General features: G+C 40.9%; 1 protein-coding gene across 2 annotated transcripts in view; it reads left to right on the top strand.

Moving 5' to 3' along the window:
- Positions 1–17,337, top strand: part of LOC140453345 (tumor necrosis factor alpha-induced protein 3-like) — a 40,057-nt gene extending 22,720 nt beyond the window's left edge. Inside the window, exons 7-9 of one of the 2 annotated variants that reach the window (XM_072547902.1) lie at positions 3,727–3,968; positions 11,631–11,838; positions 14,436–17,337. In XM_072547902.1, coding sequence (XP_072404003.1) covers positions 3,727–3,968; positions 11,631–11,838; positions 14,436–14,437 — 452 coding nt within the window. In that variant the 3' untranslated portion in view covers positions 14,438–17,337. Of the gene's footprint in view, positions 1–3,726; positions 3,969–11,630 lie in introns of both variants that reach the window. The other variant, XM_072547900.1, reaches the window with a different exon arrangement.
- The last annotated feature ends 1,073 nt before the right edge of the window (positions 17,338–18,410 follow it).

Below are 18,410 nucleotides of genomic sequence, written 5' to 3'. Positions count from 1 at the left end.
AGTTTGTGTTTATCTGCAATTGGAAACCACTTATTAAATAATCCAGACAGTGCCAAGTTCCACCAAATATTAACTGAAGATCAGTAGCCAGGCCTTAAGTGTACTTGTGCATGCTAGAAGCTACTTAAAAAACCCACCAGACCCTGAACTATATAGACAAGAGGAATTTGCACAGATATCCACATTGAATCTTTCTCAAAAAATGGGATCGTAGAGAAAGTCAAACGCTGTTCCATCCCCATGGCAACACCCTGAGTAATCAGGTTAAAATGAAGAGGGTTAACTGCATTTACTAAATCTCCAACCAATTCATACTCTCTTTTCATTTTGTATAAATTTGTGTCATTTTTTTTTCAAGTTTGTTTCTTGCTCCTGGTTCTGATGAGTGCAAAATGAAAACCTTCAGCATCTTGTCTCCTTTTAGTATTATTAACATTTTCTTCTGAGACCATTTAAAATGAACTCAAAATTGTTGCTGCCCTTTTTGAATGTTTCATTATTGTGTGAGATGCTGCCTGGTTCCTCCAGTTTGACTTACCCACACACTCTTACACAGGACCAGCTTCATCCACCAGCTGAACATGTAACTGGCAATATTTCACTGGATATAGCCTTCCAGGAATATCTTCCTCACGCAGTGCAATCTTTTTTATTAATGCAAATAATAATCAAGACTAACTTACCTGGAAAGAGTTCTGATGGTCAGGAGTTTCCTTTACAAATATTTCCCCTCAAACATCCCTTTGGTCACAGCAGGAAGTCTCTGATTCCGAGTTGGTTGTTTCTATAACATAGACAAATTCCCAAGGAAATATTGGGGAACATGCTGCACCTCCCAGCTACCCTATTTATTTAACATTCATGACATGTCCTACATTGGGATGTTTGATGGTTTAATCCTCAGCAAATGCATACTGGAACACTATTCCAATCCATTGGGAATATGGGGAGCAAGAGATCAATACTCATGTTTAGGGATTTCAGTAAAACTAATATTCAGTTGTGGAAAGAAACTTCAGTCATTACAAAGAGAGAATGTAGTCATGTGGACCTGATATGACATGGCCCTTCCACTTGAGTACAAGTTGTAGCAGGGAGGGGGACATTAGGTAAGTGAGTGCCCCGGCACCCTGCATCGAGTTCATCTGGTAGAGCGTGAGAGAGTACCACACCAAGCAGCTCTACCATTACATGTAGAAAAATAATGCATAGCCAACTGATCTTGTTAGAAGCTGTGTCAGGGTTAGGCTGAGCTAAAACACCCCAGTATCACATGCCCATTGCCATAAAGCAGTTGGTGATGGGGGAATGGCAGCTCAGTCTTTTTATTTATTCACAGAATGAGGGTGTCACTGCCTAGGCCATCCCTAACTACTTAGAGGACAGTTAAGAATCTATCCCATTGCTGTGGGTCTGGAGTCACCAGGTTGCCTGTTTCCTTCCATAACAGACATTCATGAACCAGATGAAATTTTTTGACAATAATGGTCATCATCAGACTCTTAATTCCAGATTTTTATTGTATTCATTTTTCAATCATCTGCCATAGCAGGATTTGAACCTGGGTCCCCTAAACATTCCTGGGTCTCTAGATTAACAGTCCAATGATAATACCACTAGGCCATTGCCTCCCTTCTTTTTAACAAAGATTTTAGTAATGCAGGAAGCATAAATCTTTGCCCCTTGGGACACCCTTTGAGACAATGATGCACTGACTTCTTTTTTACCTGAATATAAAAGTCATCGCTCACCAACACCACCCCTTCCGAAGGTAGGCAGAGCCACCTTACCCACAGCCCCCAACGTCAAGACCCTTGAGGTCCACAGCAGTTCCAGAGGGTAGGATTCTCATCACTGAGGGGCACAGGGTTCCCCTCTCCCCACACCAGTTTAGCTCACCCACTGTGTCTATATCTTGGCCTGTTAGCTTACCGTCATCAGGAGGAGACACAACCAACTGAACTCCAGGCCTCTGCAGTGAAGGCCTGCCCAGCTTTTTCAAAATTATTGCAACTGACGTAGAAAGAAAACAGTCCAAGGATGAAAAAGTAGAAGATTCTAAAGGGAAATTCACAACTTACAAAATATAAATTAATTATGCCGACAGAAGATCTTTTAAAGCAGAAACTGACCTCAGGTATAAGTGAGATAGAAATGATATATGTAAAGAGAAAAATACATATACGAGCACAAAACAGTTAAGTCAAAATAATAAATTATAATTACAGGCTCTTCTTGGTTACAGAAGTTCCCTTGTGGAATACATTATCTTGGGATGTTTTATTCCTTTCACAGGATAGGACAACAGGAGATTCAGATTTTTCCATTTTGGTAGAATGTGAAACAATATTCAGGCAGATTCTTAGAATCATAGAGATGTATAACATGGAAACAGACCCTTCAGCCCAACTCGTCCATGCCAACCAGATATCCTAAATTAATCTAGTCCCATTTGCCAGCACTTGGCCCATATCCGTCTAAACCCTTTCTACTCATATACCCATCCAGATGCCTTTTAAATGTTGTAATTATACCAGCCTCCACCACTCCTCTGGCAGCTCATTCAATACACTCACCACTGTCTATGTGAAAAGTTGCCCCTTAGGTCCCTTTTAAATCTTTCCCTCTCACTCTAAACCTATGTCCTCCAATTCTGGAGTCCCCCACCCCAGGGAAAAGACCTTGTCGATTCATCCTATTCATGTCCCTCGTGATTTTATAAACATCTATGAGGTCACCCCTCAGCCTCCAATGCTCTAGGGAAGACAGTGCCAGCCTACTTAGCCTCTCCCTATAGCCCAAACCCTCCAACCCTAGCAACATCCTTGTAAATATTTTCTGAACCCTTTCAAGTTTCACAAAATCCTTCCAATAGGAAGATCAGAATTGCATAAAATATTCCAAAAGTGGCCTCACCAATGTCCTGTACAGCTACAACATGACCTCCCAGCTCCTATACTCTATGCACTGACCAATAAAAAATAAACTGAGAAAAAAACAAGTCTGTAACTATGATAAAAATACAAGAATGCAAGTTAGCTTACTGGTAGCAATACCAGTGTGTAAATTGTACTGACTTGGGGCATAGAGATATTGAAATGTACAAAGGACACAGAAAACAGAACATAACCCTTCCCTTAAAAATAGAAACATTGTGTTATGAAATACAGTTTGAACAAAGCCAATGTTTCTGATTCATGATTTCCAGTTGCTGTGCAGTATTGTTGATGGATTAGAGGTGGGAAGAGAGCTTTTATTGAGTGAGAATTTGACTGAAATCTATGTGTGTGTTTGTGTGTTGCTGTGCTCAACACAACTAAATCTCATCTTTTTGGCAGAGTGCCAGTTGGGTCAAGTTTTATGGAGGGTCTTTTTCTGTGAGGTCAAGTGACATCTGTCACTGCATCTCATCAAACCCACCTCATTAACTATCCAACCCTGCCCCTACAGTGTCCCCATCATCTGATTCTAGCTCCATGTTACAAGCTGCTGTTCCCAGAACAACTCACCAATGCCATGATATCCCAGAATTCACCAGCACTGGAGACCACACCGTTTTAAAAATCCTATTGTGTATCCGGATAAGTTCTGCCAGTGTCCAAACTCAATTCTGTTTTGCACAGAAATATGGATTTCATAAAAGGCATATATCCAGTGCCTTTACTGACATATTTTGTGGGGCAGTAGAATTAACAATCAGACTTACAATAACGTTTTTCTTCCTAGGAGCATCTGCTCAGCAGGATCCAAACCAGCACGTTAATCATTCTCCAACTGCTCCTAATGGGAACCTTGCTCAGATTTCATCCCACCTTAAAAACATGTCAGTTTGTTCGAAAGCTGATTGTAGCATGCTTGCCAATCCAGTGTATAGTGGATATTGTGAAAAATGCTATGTTTATGCTCAGAGTAAACATGCACAAAGAATCAAGGCTGGCAGGGATATTCCTGCAGATCAGCACATTTGGGTGAGTTAATTCTTTCTTTAATACCAAGGGAAGGTCCGTGTTGCATAATTTTAAAAAATATTTCTAATTTAAAATAGTATAATTTATAGAATATATCATATAGTCTCTATTGAATTAGAAGTGTTGCAGTTTTCCCAGTGAATCTTCTATCTGACCAGGAATAATTAGTATTTCTTGTGTTCATGTGTTACTTCAGTTATTTCTAAATTTCATTTGGTTTCTAATTTTGTATTTTACTTTTTCTGATGTATTCCCTTCATTGCCTTAAAATAAATAATATCGACATAAATCAAAGTGGGCATATTAGCCACTAGGACAAGTTGGACCAAAGGGTCTGTTTCCATGCTGTACATCTCTATGACTCTATTTTGATACAGGTTTCTGGCAACTTACAATAAAATCAGAAAATACTCAGTAGCATCTGTAAAGGAAAAGAAACAGAGTTAATGGTTCAGGCTAGTAACAGATGCTGCATCAACACTATTTCTGTTTCCACACTGGCTGCCTTACCATAAGTGATGTTTCTGGTCAGAAACAACATGGCTCCAGTACAACCAGACAAACTACCAGCAGCAGTTGACCATTCAGTCCCCCAAGCCTACTCAGCCACTCAATCAGGTCATTGCTGATCTGATTCTGGACTCACCACTACATTTCCACCTCCTCCCACCAACCAGTGAATCCTTTGTCAATCGATCTGCTTCTGCCTTAAAAGTATTCAGTGACCTTGCCTCCTTTGGGAAAGGAGTTTCAAGTTCTCACAACCTCCCAGAAAAAAAGATTCTCCTCATCTCTGTGTTAAATAGATGACCAGTTATTTTTAAACTGTGTCTACTGGTTCTAGGCTCTCTCTTAGAACATAGAATAGTGCAAACAGGAACAGGCCCTTTGGCCCATCATGTCTGGACATCATGATGCCCTTCTAACCTAATCCCATCTGCCTGTACCTTTATTCTCCATTTGTTCATGCATCTGGCTAATGGCAATGTATTCCAGGCACCTACCACCCTCCTTTAAACTTTACCTCTCTCTCCTTAACCAGTGCCCCCCAGTATTAGACTTTTCCACCATGCGAAAGGTTTTCTGACTACCTGCCCTATCCCATGCCTCTCATAATTTTATACACTTCTCTTCACTTCACTGCCCCTCACCTCAGAGACTCTAGTGAAAACAATCTAAGTTTGTTCAACCTCTTCTTATCGCTACTACACTCCAATCCAAGCAACGTCTTGGTAAACCTCCCTTGTACCCTCTCCAAAGCATTCATGTCCTTCTGGTATTGTGGCGACCAGAAATACACACAATATTCCAAATGTGGCCTAACTAAAGGTTTATATAGCTGCAGCATGACTTGCCAGTTCTTATACTTAAAGCCCAAACCAATAAAGGCAAACATACCATGCACCTTCTTTACCACCTTCTCCACTTGTGTTGACACTTTCAGGAGATATGGACTTGCACCCCAAGATCCCTCTGTACACCCATGCTCCTCGGGGTCCTGCTATTAACTATATGCTTCCCTCTCGCATTTGACCTCACAAAATGCACCACCTCACAATTGGCCAGATAAAACTCTATCTGCCATTTCTTCATCCAACTTTTCAACTGATTTGCATCCTGCTGCGTACTTTGATAACTGTCCTTACTATCCACAATTCCACCAATTTCATGTCATCTGAAAAATTAGTAATCAGACCACCCACGTTTTCATCTAAACTATTTATATATTACAAACAACAGTGGTCCCAGCACTGATCCTTGTGGAACACTACTGCTCACAGATCTCCAGCCAGAAAAGCACCCTTCCACAACTACCCTCTGTCTTCTATGACCAAGCCAATTTTGTATCCAACTTACCAATTCACCATGGATTCCATGTAACTTAATTTTCTAACCAACCTACCATAAGGGACCAAATAAAGTCCATGTAGACAACATCCACAACCCTACTTTCATCAAACATCTTCATCACTTCCTCAAAAAACCCAGTCAAATTTGTGATAAGACTCTTCCTGCACACAGCCATGATGACCATCTCTAATAAGTCCATTCTTTTCCAAATGCAAGAAAATCCTGTCCCTCAGAACCTTCTCCAATAATTTCCCTACCATTGATGTCAGGCTCACCAGCCTATAATTTCCTGGTTTATTCCTGTTGCCCTTCTTAAACAAGTCACTCGCTACCTGACAAAGGAGCAGCAATCCAAAAGCTTGTACTTCCAAACAAACCTGTTGGACTATAACCTGGTGTTGTGTAATTTTTACCTTCCTAACTTCGACATGCCCCAGTATATCAATTTATTCCTCCCTAATCTTACCATCATTCATGTTCTTCTCCTTGGTGAATACTGATGCAAAGTGGATACTGGGGATCTTGTAGATGCAGGATATCTTGACTTCCAGAAGGCATTTGACATGGTGCCAAATGAAAGGTGAATGGACAAGGTAAGATCACATGGGGTTGGGGTAATTTATTAGCTTGGATAGATGATTGGCTAACCAACAGAAAGCAGAGCATTGGGATAAATTGTTCTTTTTCTGGTTGGCAAAAAGTAACTAGTGGAGTGCCACAGGGTTCAATTGGACCTGTTTACAAATTGTTTACAAACTTCTTTAATGACTTGGATGAGGGTTTAAAAAGTACTATAGTCAAATTTGCAGATGACACTCAAATAAGTGGGAAAATAAGTTGCAATAAATTGGCTCACCTGAGGGGGTAGGGTCTGAAATGTACTGTCTGAGAGTTTGGGGGAGGCAGGTTCAGTCAAGGCCATCAAAAGTAAATTAGATAATTATTTGAAGAGCAAACAATTTCAGGACTACCGTGAAAGGGGAGGTGAGTGGAATTAGGAGAATTCCTCTTGCAGGGAGCTTGCACAGACTGAGGGGGCCAATTCAGCCCTTTCTGGGTTGTGACCATTCTGTGGATCCTGGGTTTTTTTGAAAGTAAATGTAAGAAGAATTGGTCCCAGATGTGAGCACAGCCAAACCATTCTTGGTCTGGGTAAACTGAAGCACAGAAATATTGCATTGGTTGTTTGCAACTTTTCACAGAAGCATAATTCATGATCCAAGAAAAGGGAGTTTATTCATATATTCATACAGTGCAGAAAAGGCCCTTCAGCCTATCAAGCCTGTACTGCTGCAACTACCACTAAAAGTGCGCTAATCCAAATTTCCTGCACTTGTCCCATATCCTTGAATGCTATGATATTTGAAGTGCTCCTTGAAAGTAGAGTCGCAGGTAGATAGGATAGTGAAGAAGGTGTTTGGTATGCTTTCCTTTATTGGTCAGAGTATTGAGTTGGGTGGTCATGTTGCAGCTGTACAGGACATTGGTTAGGCCACTTTTGGAATATAGGCGAAAGTGAGGACTGCAGATGCTGGAGCTTAGAGTCTAGATTAGAGTGGTGCTGGAAAAGCACAGCAGGTCAGGCAGCATCCGAGGAGCAGGAAAATCAATGTTTGATGAAGGGCTCCTGCCTGAAACGTTGATTTTCCTGCTCTTCGGATGCTGTCTGACCTGTTGCACTTTTGGAATATTGCATGCAATATTGGAAGGATGTTGTGAAACTTGAAAGGGCTCAGAAAGGATGTATAAGTATGCTGAAAAATGTGTTGCTGGAAAAGCGCAGCAGGTCAGGCAGCATCAAAGGAGCAGGAGAATTGACATTTCGGGCATAAGCCCTTCTTCAGCCCTTGATTCCTGAAGAAGGGCTTATGCCCAAAACGTCGATTCTCCTGCTCCTTTGATGCTGCCTGACCTGCTGCGCTTTTCCAGCAACACATTTTTCAGCTCTGATCTCCAGCATCTGCAGTCCTCACTTTCTCCTCCTTTATAAGGATGCTGCCAAGGTTGGAGGATTTGAGCTACAGGGAGAGGCTGAATAGGCTGAGGTTGTTTTCCCAGGGGCATCGGAGGCTGAGGAGTGACCTCATAGAGGGTTTTAAAATCATGAGAGGCATGGATAGGGGAAATAGACAAAGTCTTTTCCCTGGGGTCGGGGAGTCCAGAACTAGAGGGCATAGGTTTAGGGTGAGAGGGAAAAGATATAAAAGAGACCTAAGGGGTAACTTTTTCACCCAGAGGGTGGTACGTGTATGGAATGAGCTGCCAGAGGAAGTGGTGGAGGCTGGTACAATGACAACATTAAAAAGGCATCTGGATGGGTATATGAATAGGAAGGGTTTGGAGGGATATGAGCCTAGTGCTGGCAAATGGGACTAGATTAGGTTGGGATATCTGGTCAACATGGACGGGATGGACTGAAGGGTCTGTTTCCGTGCTGTACATCTCTATGACTCTATGACTGAATGCTCATTGTTATATTTTTTAAAGGTTGTAAGGTTTTCAGTCTCCACTACTTTCCCAGACAGTGCATTCCAGATTCCCACCACCTGCTGAGTGAAAACAGTTTTTTCCCAAATCCCCTCTGAATCTCACTGCCTCTTACCCTAAAGCTGCCTGACCCCTCGTGATTAGCCCTTCAACCAAGGGAAACAATTCTTCTCTATTCACCTTGTCCATGCCCATCATAATCATATACACCTCAAATACGTCCCCACTCAGATTGTTTTGCTCTAAAGAAAACAATCCAAACCTATCGAGTCTCTCCTAACAGATCAATTTCTCCATCCCAGGCACATCGTGGTGAACTTCCTCTCTATCCCCTCTGGTGCTATCATATCCATTCTGTGATGAGGTGACCAGGACTGCACACAGTATTCCCAACTGTGGCCTGACCAGTGCTCTGTACAGCTACAACACTATGTCTTTACTCTTATACCCTATGCCATGGCTGATGAAAACAAGTATCCCATATGACTGCTTAACTATCCTATTTAGGTGTTCTGCTAACTTCAGGGATCTGTGAATAATTACCACAAGATCCCTATGTTCCTCTAAGCTACTCAGTGTCATCCCATTCATCTTGTTCTTTCTTCCGAAGTACATCATATCAAACTTATCAAGGATTAAATAAAGTATCATCTGCTATTGCTCTGTCCATCTGACTAACCTATCTATATCTTCTGTAACCTACAATCATCTTCTTTGTTATTCACCACCCTACCAATCTTGGTATCATCTTCATATCTTCAAAAAACAGGAACACGTCCCAACAAAAAAACAGGAACACTTCACAACAAAAAAACAGGAACACTTCACAACAAAAAAACAGGAACACTTCACAACAAAAAACAGGAACACTTCACAGCCTGTTCTAGTGAAAAACCATAACTAGAAATTGTGGCCGTTATCTGCTTCTTTCTGCAGTTCACTAATTTTTAAACAACACTCCATTCAGGAGTATAGAGGCAGAATGGGTGATATAAAGTTCATTTAGAGATATTACCTGAAACCCTACAATATTTACCCCAAATATCCAAATGGATGTAACCACAAGGCAATCCTTGTGTCATTAATTTCCAGCTTTCTTATTGCACACTCTGGGATATTGTGGGAATGGGTGATGGAGTGTGTTGGGGGGGGGGGGGGGGGGCGGGGGGTGCGGCATGGGGTGGTGGAGGTTTGGTTGCAGGAGATTATGGGGGGGGAATGGGGTGTGGGGTGTGCCAGAGTGTGTTGGGGGTGGGTGCTGGAAAACTGATGATGGGTTACTGCTGTGGTATTTTTCCAAATGACCACTCGTGGTGCACTGTGGTATTTACCACCTTTGCCAGTGTGTGGTTCTGGGTATGAGCTGCTTGAGGTGCTTTGTTGCCACCAGTACTCCTCTATATTTCGAGGTAAAAACAATGACTGCAGATGCTGGAAACCAGATTCTGGATTAGTGGTGCTGGAAGAGCACAGCAGTTCATGCAACATCCAACGAGCAGCGAAATCGACGTTTCGGGCAAAAGCCCTTCTTTATTCCTGATGAAGGGCTTTTGCCCAAAACGTCGATTTCGAAGCTCCTTGGATGCTGCCTGAACTGCTGTGCTCTTCCAGCACCACTAATCCAGAACTCCTCTATATTTGCTTAGACTTTGGCGTCTCTAGTGATTTTTGGTCCAGGATATCAGTCCCTGTTGTGTATTTACAGGAGAGAGACTGTTCTTGGATTTAGAGAAGGTTTGTTCAATGATGGCAATAAATACAATTTCATTTAGTCAGGTGTAATAACTGGACCATACAGAGTGGGTGCAGATCCATCTGCTCCCTCTGAAAGGCAGAGGAGAATTTCTGTCTCCACCCACTGACAATCTGTAGCATCAGTAGAATGGGTGGAACCACAGCAGTATGAACATTAACCCCTTCATCATCTTGTATAACAGGCTGGGAGTGAGATGCTTTATTATTAAGTAAGAAATTCACTCTTGAACCGTCTTCAAGCTAATCTGCTGAAGGTAACAGTAAGGACAATGGATATAAAACTGGATCAGAATCTCAGCTGATCAGATGACTTCAGCAGATCCTGACTCATTAGATTCCTATGATGCAAACATCATGTGAGGTGCTGGAGAGCTGCTGGTTGTCACCCTGAAGGCATTGCCCCTTCAGGAGAAGAGAGATACATCTTCTCTCCTATCAGAGACATCACTGTCATCCTCAGACTACTGCAAAGGGCAGTTAGGGATCAGTCATACAGTATGAAACTGGACTCATGTAAACCAGACAATGGTACCCTCTCAAAAAAAATGTTAGTGAGCCAGATACTATTTTTAAGATAACCTGAGGCTTCTTTGTCACTGAATTTTTGATGCTAGCTTTTAATTTCCAGATTGTTTTTAGCTCAAGATGAGGTTTGAATTCTCCACTACTTGGGCTTTAGAGAAACCGTTTTTGCGGTTATAAACTGATTAGATTCCGTACAGTATGGAAACAGGCCCTTCAGCCTAACCAGTTCACACTGACCCTCTGAAGAGGAACCCACCCAGACCCATTTCCTTTTGACTAATGCACCTAACACTATGGGCAATTTAGCATGGCTAATTCACCTGACCTGCACATCTTTGAACCATGGGAGGAAACTGGAGCACCCAGAGGAAACCCACGCAGACGCGGGGAGAATGTGCAAACTCCACACAGACAGTTGGCCGAGGCTGGAATTGAACCTGGGGCCCTGGTGTAGTGTGGCAGCAGTGCTAACCACTGAGCCACCATGCCACCCAAACTAAAGTGGAATGTTGCTATTCCCAGTATAAGGGAAGATATTTGCAAATACTCTTCTGCCAGTTCTGTGCGTGCTCAACATACCAAGGACTGATGCTGTTCAAGAGGCAACTCATCATCGTCTTCTCAATGGTAACTAGGGATGGGCAATAAATAATGGGCTAGCCAATGGGATCGACATCTCATAGATCATTTTAAAAAGTAACTTTGACAGTGAGTTTACTGAATAACATCTCCACCTCCTTAGCTACACATTCCAAAAATAGTAAATAAAAAGAACATAATGAAAGTTTGTCTGAGATATTGGAATATCAACCATACAGTAATAACAGTAAAATGTTGAAACAGAACATTATGTTGCTATGACTGACAAAAGGCTGGCTCTGAAATATCAGCCAAACTAGCAAATCGAAAATGTATAAGCCAAGTTGTAATGTTGTACACTGTGCTGATTACAATCAGTGAAAACAATGGAGTTAACAACAAAATGTGCAAAACTGTTAACTGACTTTTAAATGGAGTTGGCTAAATAAAATATTGTCATTTCAGAGTCCTGTGTTGCCAAGATGTCACAATTATAATGCATCAAATGATCAGGGATTGTCTGACAGAACGACCAATGAACTCTTTGAGGTGGAGTTAGTGACAAGCAGCAACAGCAGCAGTGGTCATTTGCAATCTTCACAGATTCGCACTTTCTCATCATCAGATCAACAGAATTTGGAGACAAGGAGAAAGCTTTGTAGTACTCAAGACTGTGAGAATTTCGGGAATGCAAAATGTGATGGCTACTGTAATGCTTGTTTCACCACCTTACAGATGCACAGAAAGTAGATATTCTGGGGCAACAGACAGGGGGCACCAGTCGATTTCACCTTCTCCCCAGTTGTTCATTACCAACTCGTAATGCAGTTCAGTCACATTTGAGTATCGAGCAAAAGATTAATTTTTTTTCAGCAAAAACAAAGTTGGAAAAATAATTTGTAATTTAATTAAAATTAAAGCACATGGGACTGAGGACAGTGTACTGACATGGATAGGAAGCTCATTGGCAGATAGGAAGCAAAGAGTAGGAATAAACAGATCATTTTTGAGTGGCAGCCAGTGACTATTGGAGTTCATACGGACAGGGTATTGAGTACAAGAGTTGGCAGGTCATGCTACAGTTATACAGGACTTTGGTTCGGCCATATTTGGAATACTGTGTACAGTTCTGGTCATCACATTACCAAAAGGATGTAGATGCTTTGGAGAGAGTGTAGAGGTTCACCAGGATGTTGTCTTGTATGGAGGATACTAGCTATGTAGAGAGGTTGAGTAGATTAGGATTATTTTCATTAGAAAGACGAAGGTGGAGGGGGGACCCGATTGAGGTCAACAAAATCATGAGAGGTGTAGACAGGGTAGATAACAAGAAACTTTTTCCCAGAATGGGGGATTCAATTACTAGGGGTCACGAGTTCAAAGTGAGAGAAAAAGTTTAGGGGAGATATGCGTGGAAAGTTCTTCACACACTGGGTTGTGGGTGCCTGGAATGTGTTGCCAGCTGCAGTGGTAGAGGCGACCACGATATCGTCATTTAAGATGTATCTAGACAGATACATGAATGAACAGGGAGCAGAAGAATACAGATCCTTAGAAAATAGTCTACAGGTTTATGTAGAGGTTCTGGATTGGTGCAGGCTTGAAGGGCCAAAGAGCCTATTCCTGTGCTGTAATTTTCTTTTATCTTTGTTCTACCGCAGGGATCGGTGCTTGAACCCAGCTATTCATAAACTATATGTAAATTATTTTGATGAGAGAATTAAATGTTATATCTCAAAGTTTGCAGACAACACAAAGCTGGGTGGAAGGGTGTATTGTGAGAAGGATGCAAAGATGCTTCAGTTTGATTTGCACAAGTTGTGAGTTGGGTAAATGTGTAACAGATTAAATATAATGTGGATGAATGTAAGGTTATCCACTTTAGTCATAAAAACAGGAAAACAGATTATAATCTGAATGCTAATAGATTGGGAAAGGGGGAGGGTCAATGAGACCCGAATGTCCTTTAGTGCCAGTCGCTGAAGGTAAGCATGCAGGTGCAGTAGGTATAAAAGAAGACAAATGGTTTGTTGGCCTTCAGGATGAGAGGATTCAATTCCAGGAAAAGGGATGTCTTGCCGCAATTGTACAGGGTGTTGATGAGACTACACCTGGAGTATTGTGTGCAGTTTTGGTCTCCTTATCTGAGGAAAGATGTTCTGATGATGGAGGGAGAGCATCAAAGGTTTGTCAGAGTGATTCCAGGGATGGTAGGACTGATGTATGAAGACAGGCTAGATCAGTTAAGACTACATTCACTGGATTTTAGGAGAATGTGGATGATCTTGTAAAACCTATAAAACTCTAACAGGATTAGACAGGATAAATGCAGAAAGGATGTTCCCAATGGCTCAAAACAAGGGGTCAGTATAAGGATACAGGTGGGACTGAGATGAGGAGGAATTTCCTCACCCATAGACTAGTGAGCCTGTGGAATTCTCTGCTACATAAAGTGGTTGAGGACAAAACATTGAACATTTTCAAGAAAGAATTAGGTGTAGTTATTTGGGCTAAAGGGATCAAAGCGTGTGGGGAAAAAGCAGGAGCAAAGGATTGGGTTGGATGATCAGACATCATCATATTGAATGGCAGAGCAGGCTCGAAGGGCTGAATGGTCTACTCCTTCTAGCCCTCGTTTCCATGTTTCTAGCTTATTGCTAGCCTGCTAATCCAGAGATCTGGATTGTTCTGGAGACCCAGGTTCGAATCCTGCCATGGCAGATGGTGGAATTTAATTTCAATAAAACAAAAAATCTGGAAATAAGGGTCTATTGATGACCATGAAACAATTGTCAATTGTCAGGAAAACCCATCTAGATCACTCATGTCCTTTAGGGAAGGAAACTGCCATCCTTACCTGGACTGATCTATAAGTGACTCCACACCCACAGCAATGTGGTTGACTCTTAACTGTTCTCTAGGCAATTAGGACGGACAATAAGTGCTTGCTTAGCCAGCAACACTCTCATCCTGTGAATGAATGTAAAATGGTTTCATGATATTTACAAGGTTGGATAAATATTACAGAAAACTAGATTCTGGTCTTTTTTTTAGGGAGAGTTTGTTTAAATTTCTGTATGGTCTTCCTTTTGTTTAATAGGTGATTATTACATTTATAGCAAACAACAAGTATAGGGATTTGATTTGTCTTGACACAGTAAAGCATAACTTTCGCGCAGTAGATTTCTTCCCTTTGAAAGTGGTAACTAGGTGGGAGATATAACATTAGAAGTTATCTCACTCTCTGGTTTTTACTGTCATCCCTTATAGGAAGTCATCTGACCCCAGACAGTCATTTCCAGGCAGCATAGCAGTGAGTAGGACCTGATGATGTGATGACTCATTGAGTGAAACCTGTTTCTAACCATTATCAGAGAGAACTCACCACTGTAATCCCCTGCATCTCTGTGTTCTGACCAATTAACAATGAGGATACTATGCTCCCCTAACTAAAACATAGCAAATTGTTTGCAAATATATACATTATAGGCACAAAATTCTCATGGAATATATTAAATAGAGAATGTTTTTTAAGATTGACAAGTGCCTCAAAATATATTGTAATCTTTTTCAGAAATCGTAACCAATGTAATGTGAATAAAATAGAAAATTGAAGTTGAGAATTAATGAGTTTTGTCGGGAATTTTATTCTCACTGTCAGATGTAGGTGTCACACTGAAGGGTCCAGTTCAAAGGCGTATGAATCAGGCAAGTGAATGGAAAGAACAATAACATGGAAAAATCTGAGCTTGTCAAGTTTGCTGGGAAGAGCAGAAAAGCAGCAATTTATTTGAGTGGAGAGAAGCTGCAGAGTGCTGTAATACAGTGGGACCTGGGTGTCCTTGGACATGTATCACAAAAAGTTAGCATTCAGTCTCAACAAATAATTAGAGAGACAAACTGATTGTGGTGCTTATTGCAAGGAGAGTAGATTTTAAAGTAGGGAAGTCTTTTTGCATCCAAACTGGTGAGATTTGATCTGCAGTACTGTGCAGTTTTGCTCTTACTTAAAGAGGGGTTACACGAAGCATTTGTCTTTTGAGGCATGGTTGAGTAAGTTGGGCTTGTTCTCATTGCAGTTAAGAGAAATGAGAGATGAGCTTATTGATTATGTAAGAATCTGAGGGGACTTTGATGGGGTAGGAGCTGCAAGGCTATTTTCCTTTGGAGAAGTGTCTAGAATTTGGGGGCACAGTTTCAGAATAAGGCATTCTTCCATTTAAGTGTTCGGTGAGGAGAAAATTTATTCTCTGAGGGTCATTAATCTTTGGAATTCTATCTCAAGAGCCAGTGGTCACAGAGTCAATGCATTGACTGTCCACTCAGTCTTCAATACATTGAAGACTGAGTGGACAGATTTTTGATTGATTAGGGAGTCAGTGTTATTGGAGACAGGAGGGAAAGTGAAGTTGAGGCTATGATCAGGTAAACAATGGTCTTCTAGACTGACCAGGCAGGTCAACTGGCCTGTCCTATTTCTCATATTCTTGTGAGATTTCCAATTTGTCGCTAGTGATGAATAGTTGATGAGTAGAAAACTGCTCTGGGTGTATTTATGTAAAGGTTAGGCTGCGGCATTTAGCAAAATTCCACTTCAGAATGAAACCTTTTATTGAGTGGATAGAATTTGGACTTAGGTTCATATGGGAAGGTCACAGTGATGCAGTAGCTATTTTATAACTGGTAATTTGTTTTGCTTAAACCAAGTGCCTCAAACGTTACTTGATTATGTTATGTATTGTTTGTATTATGTATACATTGTTTTAGTAGTTCATTTTTTTTAAAGATCCTAGACTTGGGGTAATTTACAATCATTTAACCATTCATGTATTTCTAAGAAGCAATATTTCAATGGACAGCTCTTTTTCTTTACAAAATCCTTTCAATATTTAATACCTTCCTTCCTTTGTAAACCTACAGCTCAAGAGCTGAATAATGAACTTTCTATAGTTGGCCTCTCTGTAAAAGTTTCTAACACTAATTTGCAATTTGAAATCCTTTGACCTTTGTAGCAAATGCTTTATGCCTCATATGCATGTCTTCCTTTCATTGTCCAGCTGAAATTCATAAGTTTTATTGGTGGGAAAACAAAAAAACCAAATCTATTTAATAATTTGCAAGGCACAAACCTCTTCAAACTGTCTTCAAATCAAAGTGTTTCCACCATCATACCTTCACTCATTGATTACTTATGACTCACTAGGTCTGGACTGTAATCAAATCACTCCCTTTCTTCTCTCACTGATAACAGAGAGAATAGGGAGACCAGCAATGAAAGCTATCATTTATTCATAATATTCATCAGTGTCCATCATCTTCATCACCCCATAAAGGACTGGGGAGAGAGAGCTCTCGCTTATTCTTCCCAGTTACTGAGATTCCTGAAACTGGATCCATCAGTTCAGGAATATGTTTACATGTCATTATTGTTTAGAAAATGACATTAAATTAAGTTGTGTGTTTTACGTTACTTTGCAGTTTGAATCCTGAAGGCAATGTTAAAAATTACTGGGTGGCAATACTCATCAAAATGGGCAAGGAGAAAATGGACATTCTTTAAACAGAGAATCATTTTCATGGATTGTGTATGCTATTTAACATTTCTGAATGCTGTTTTTAATATTTTCAGCATGGATCTTAGTCCAATATGTTTGTTTAATGCAGTTGCCAGCTAATGATCACTGCAGTGGATATCACTTACTTGATGTCTCAACTTTTCAGGCTCCTATTTGAAATATTCAACTGTCAAGAAAAATGTTTATCAAAACATGTTGTCAAATCCTATGCTATTACAGGCTGTGAGTAAACTTCATTCATTGGTTTCACTTCCCTTGATGACTGTGTTAGTATCAGGGACTGCCCAGTGAAGCATCACTAACTACAGAAGGAGGTGGGAAATCCCAAGCTCTATACTGATTGAGATCATCTCACCGTAAGATGGTGACGTGTTGGATCTTGGTCCCTTCAATCCAGAGAGGAGGGAAAAAAATAGATTCCATTGATAATTCTGTGCCTGATCCTGGAAATCAGCTGGTATCCATCTGCATTGAGGAATGATCACTTTGGGGGAGGCAAACAGGTGGTATCTTTCATAACAAAGGCCTTTTTTTTATAATTTGGAGATGCCGGTGTTCGACTGGGGTGTACAAAGTTAAAAATCACACATCACCAGGTTATAGTCCAACAGGTTTAATTAGAAGCACACTAGCTTTCGTAGCGACACTCCTTCACCTGATGAAGGAGCGACGCTCCGAAAGCTAGTGTGCTTCCAATTAAACCTGTTGGGACTATAACCTGGTGATGTGTGATTTTTAACTTTTTTTTATATATATGTCACCTTTATTTTATGACTTGACAAAACATCCCAGAGCAGTTTTTTTATCTCTCCACTGCAGGCACTCTGCCTCTATTCCTGATGAAGGGTTTTTGCCCAAAACTTCGATTTTCCTGCTCCTTGGATGCTGCCTGAACTGTTGTGCTTTTCCAGCACCACTCTAATCTAGAATCTGATTTCCAGCATCTGCAGCCCTTGTTTTTACTTTTTTTTTCCCAGATCAATTCCCAGGGTATTATAAATCAATTTCACACCAAGACATACAGGGATATTAGTGCAGATGACCAAATATGTCGTGAACAATTTTGAGTTCAAGCAGCCTCTTGAAGCAGAGAAGAGTGATGATGAGGTTTAGGGAATGAAGGCACTAGAGTTTGGGGTCCAGGCAACTGAAGGCACAGTCACCAATTGGAGTATTTAAATTGGATATTCCAAAGAAATCAGAATTTGAAATATCTCAAAATTGTAGGGCAGAGGAGAACAAGGACAAGGAAGGGTGAGGCCGTTGAGAAATTTGAAAAAAAAGATGATAATTTTAAAATCAAGACATTACTTAGTTAGGACCTAATGCAGACCAGAGAGCACAGGGACAATGGTGACTGGACTTGGTGTGAATTAAGATAAGAGCAGCATAATTTTGGATGCCTTCAAGTTTTCTGAGAATAGAATTTTGGACTTTGCTCAGTGTGAATTGAAAGTGTCCAATCTAGAGATACCACAAGGCATGACCAAAGATTTCTGCATGAATTGGTTTGAGACAGGGAAGAGTTAGCTGCTGATGGAGAGTTGTAAAGAGATTGTCCTGGTATGTGAAGGAAAGTTGGTCAGCTTCTTTGGAGAAAAGAGAAATAAATTGAAGAGATGGCACAATGGCCCCTTCCTTCTATAGTGCTTTAAATTACATACATTTC

Source organism: Chiloscyllium punctatum, chromosome 27 (assembly GCF_047496795.1).
Source record: "Chiloscyllium punctatum isolate Juve2018m chromosome 27, sChiPun1.3, whole genome shotgun sequence".
NCBI classification, from domain to species: domain Eukaryota; kingdom Metazoa; phylum Chordata; class Chondrichthyes; order Orectolobiformes; family Hemiscylliidae; genus Chiloscyllium; species Chiloscyllium punctatum.
This window is presented reverse-complemented; position numbering and strand designations above follow the sequence as displayed.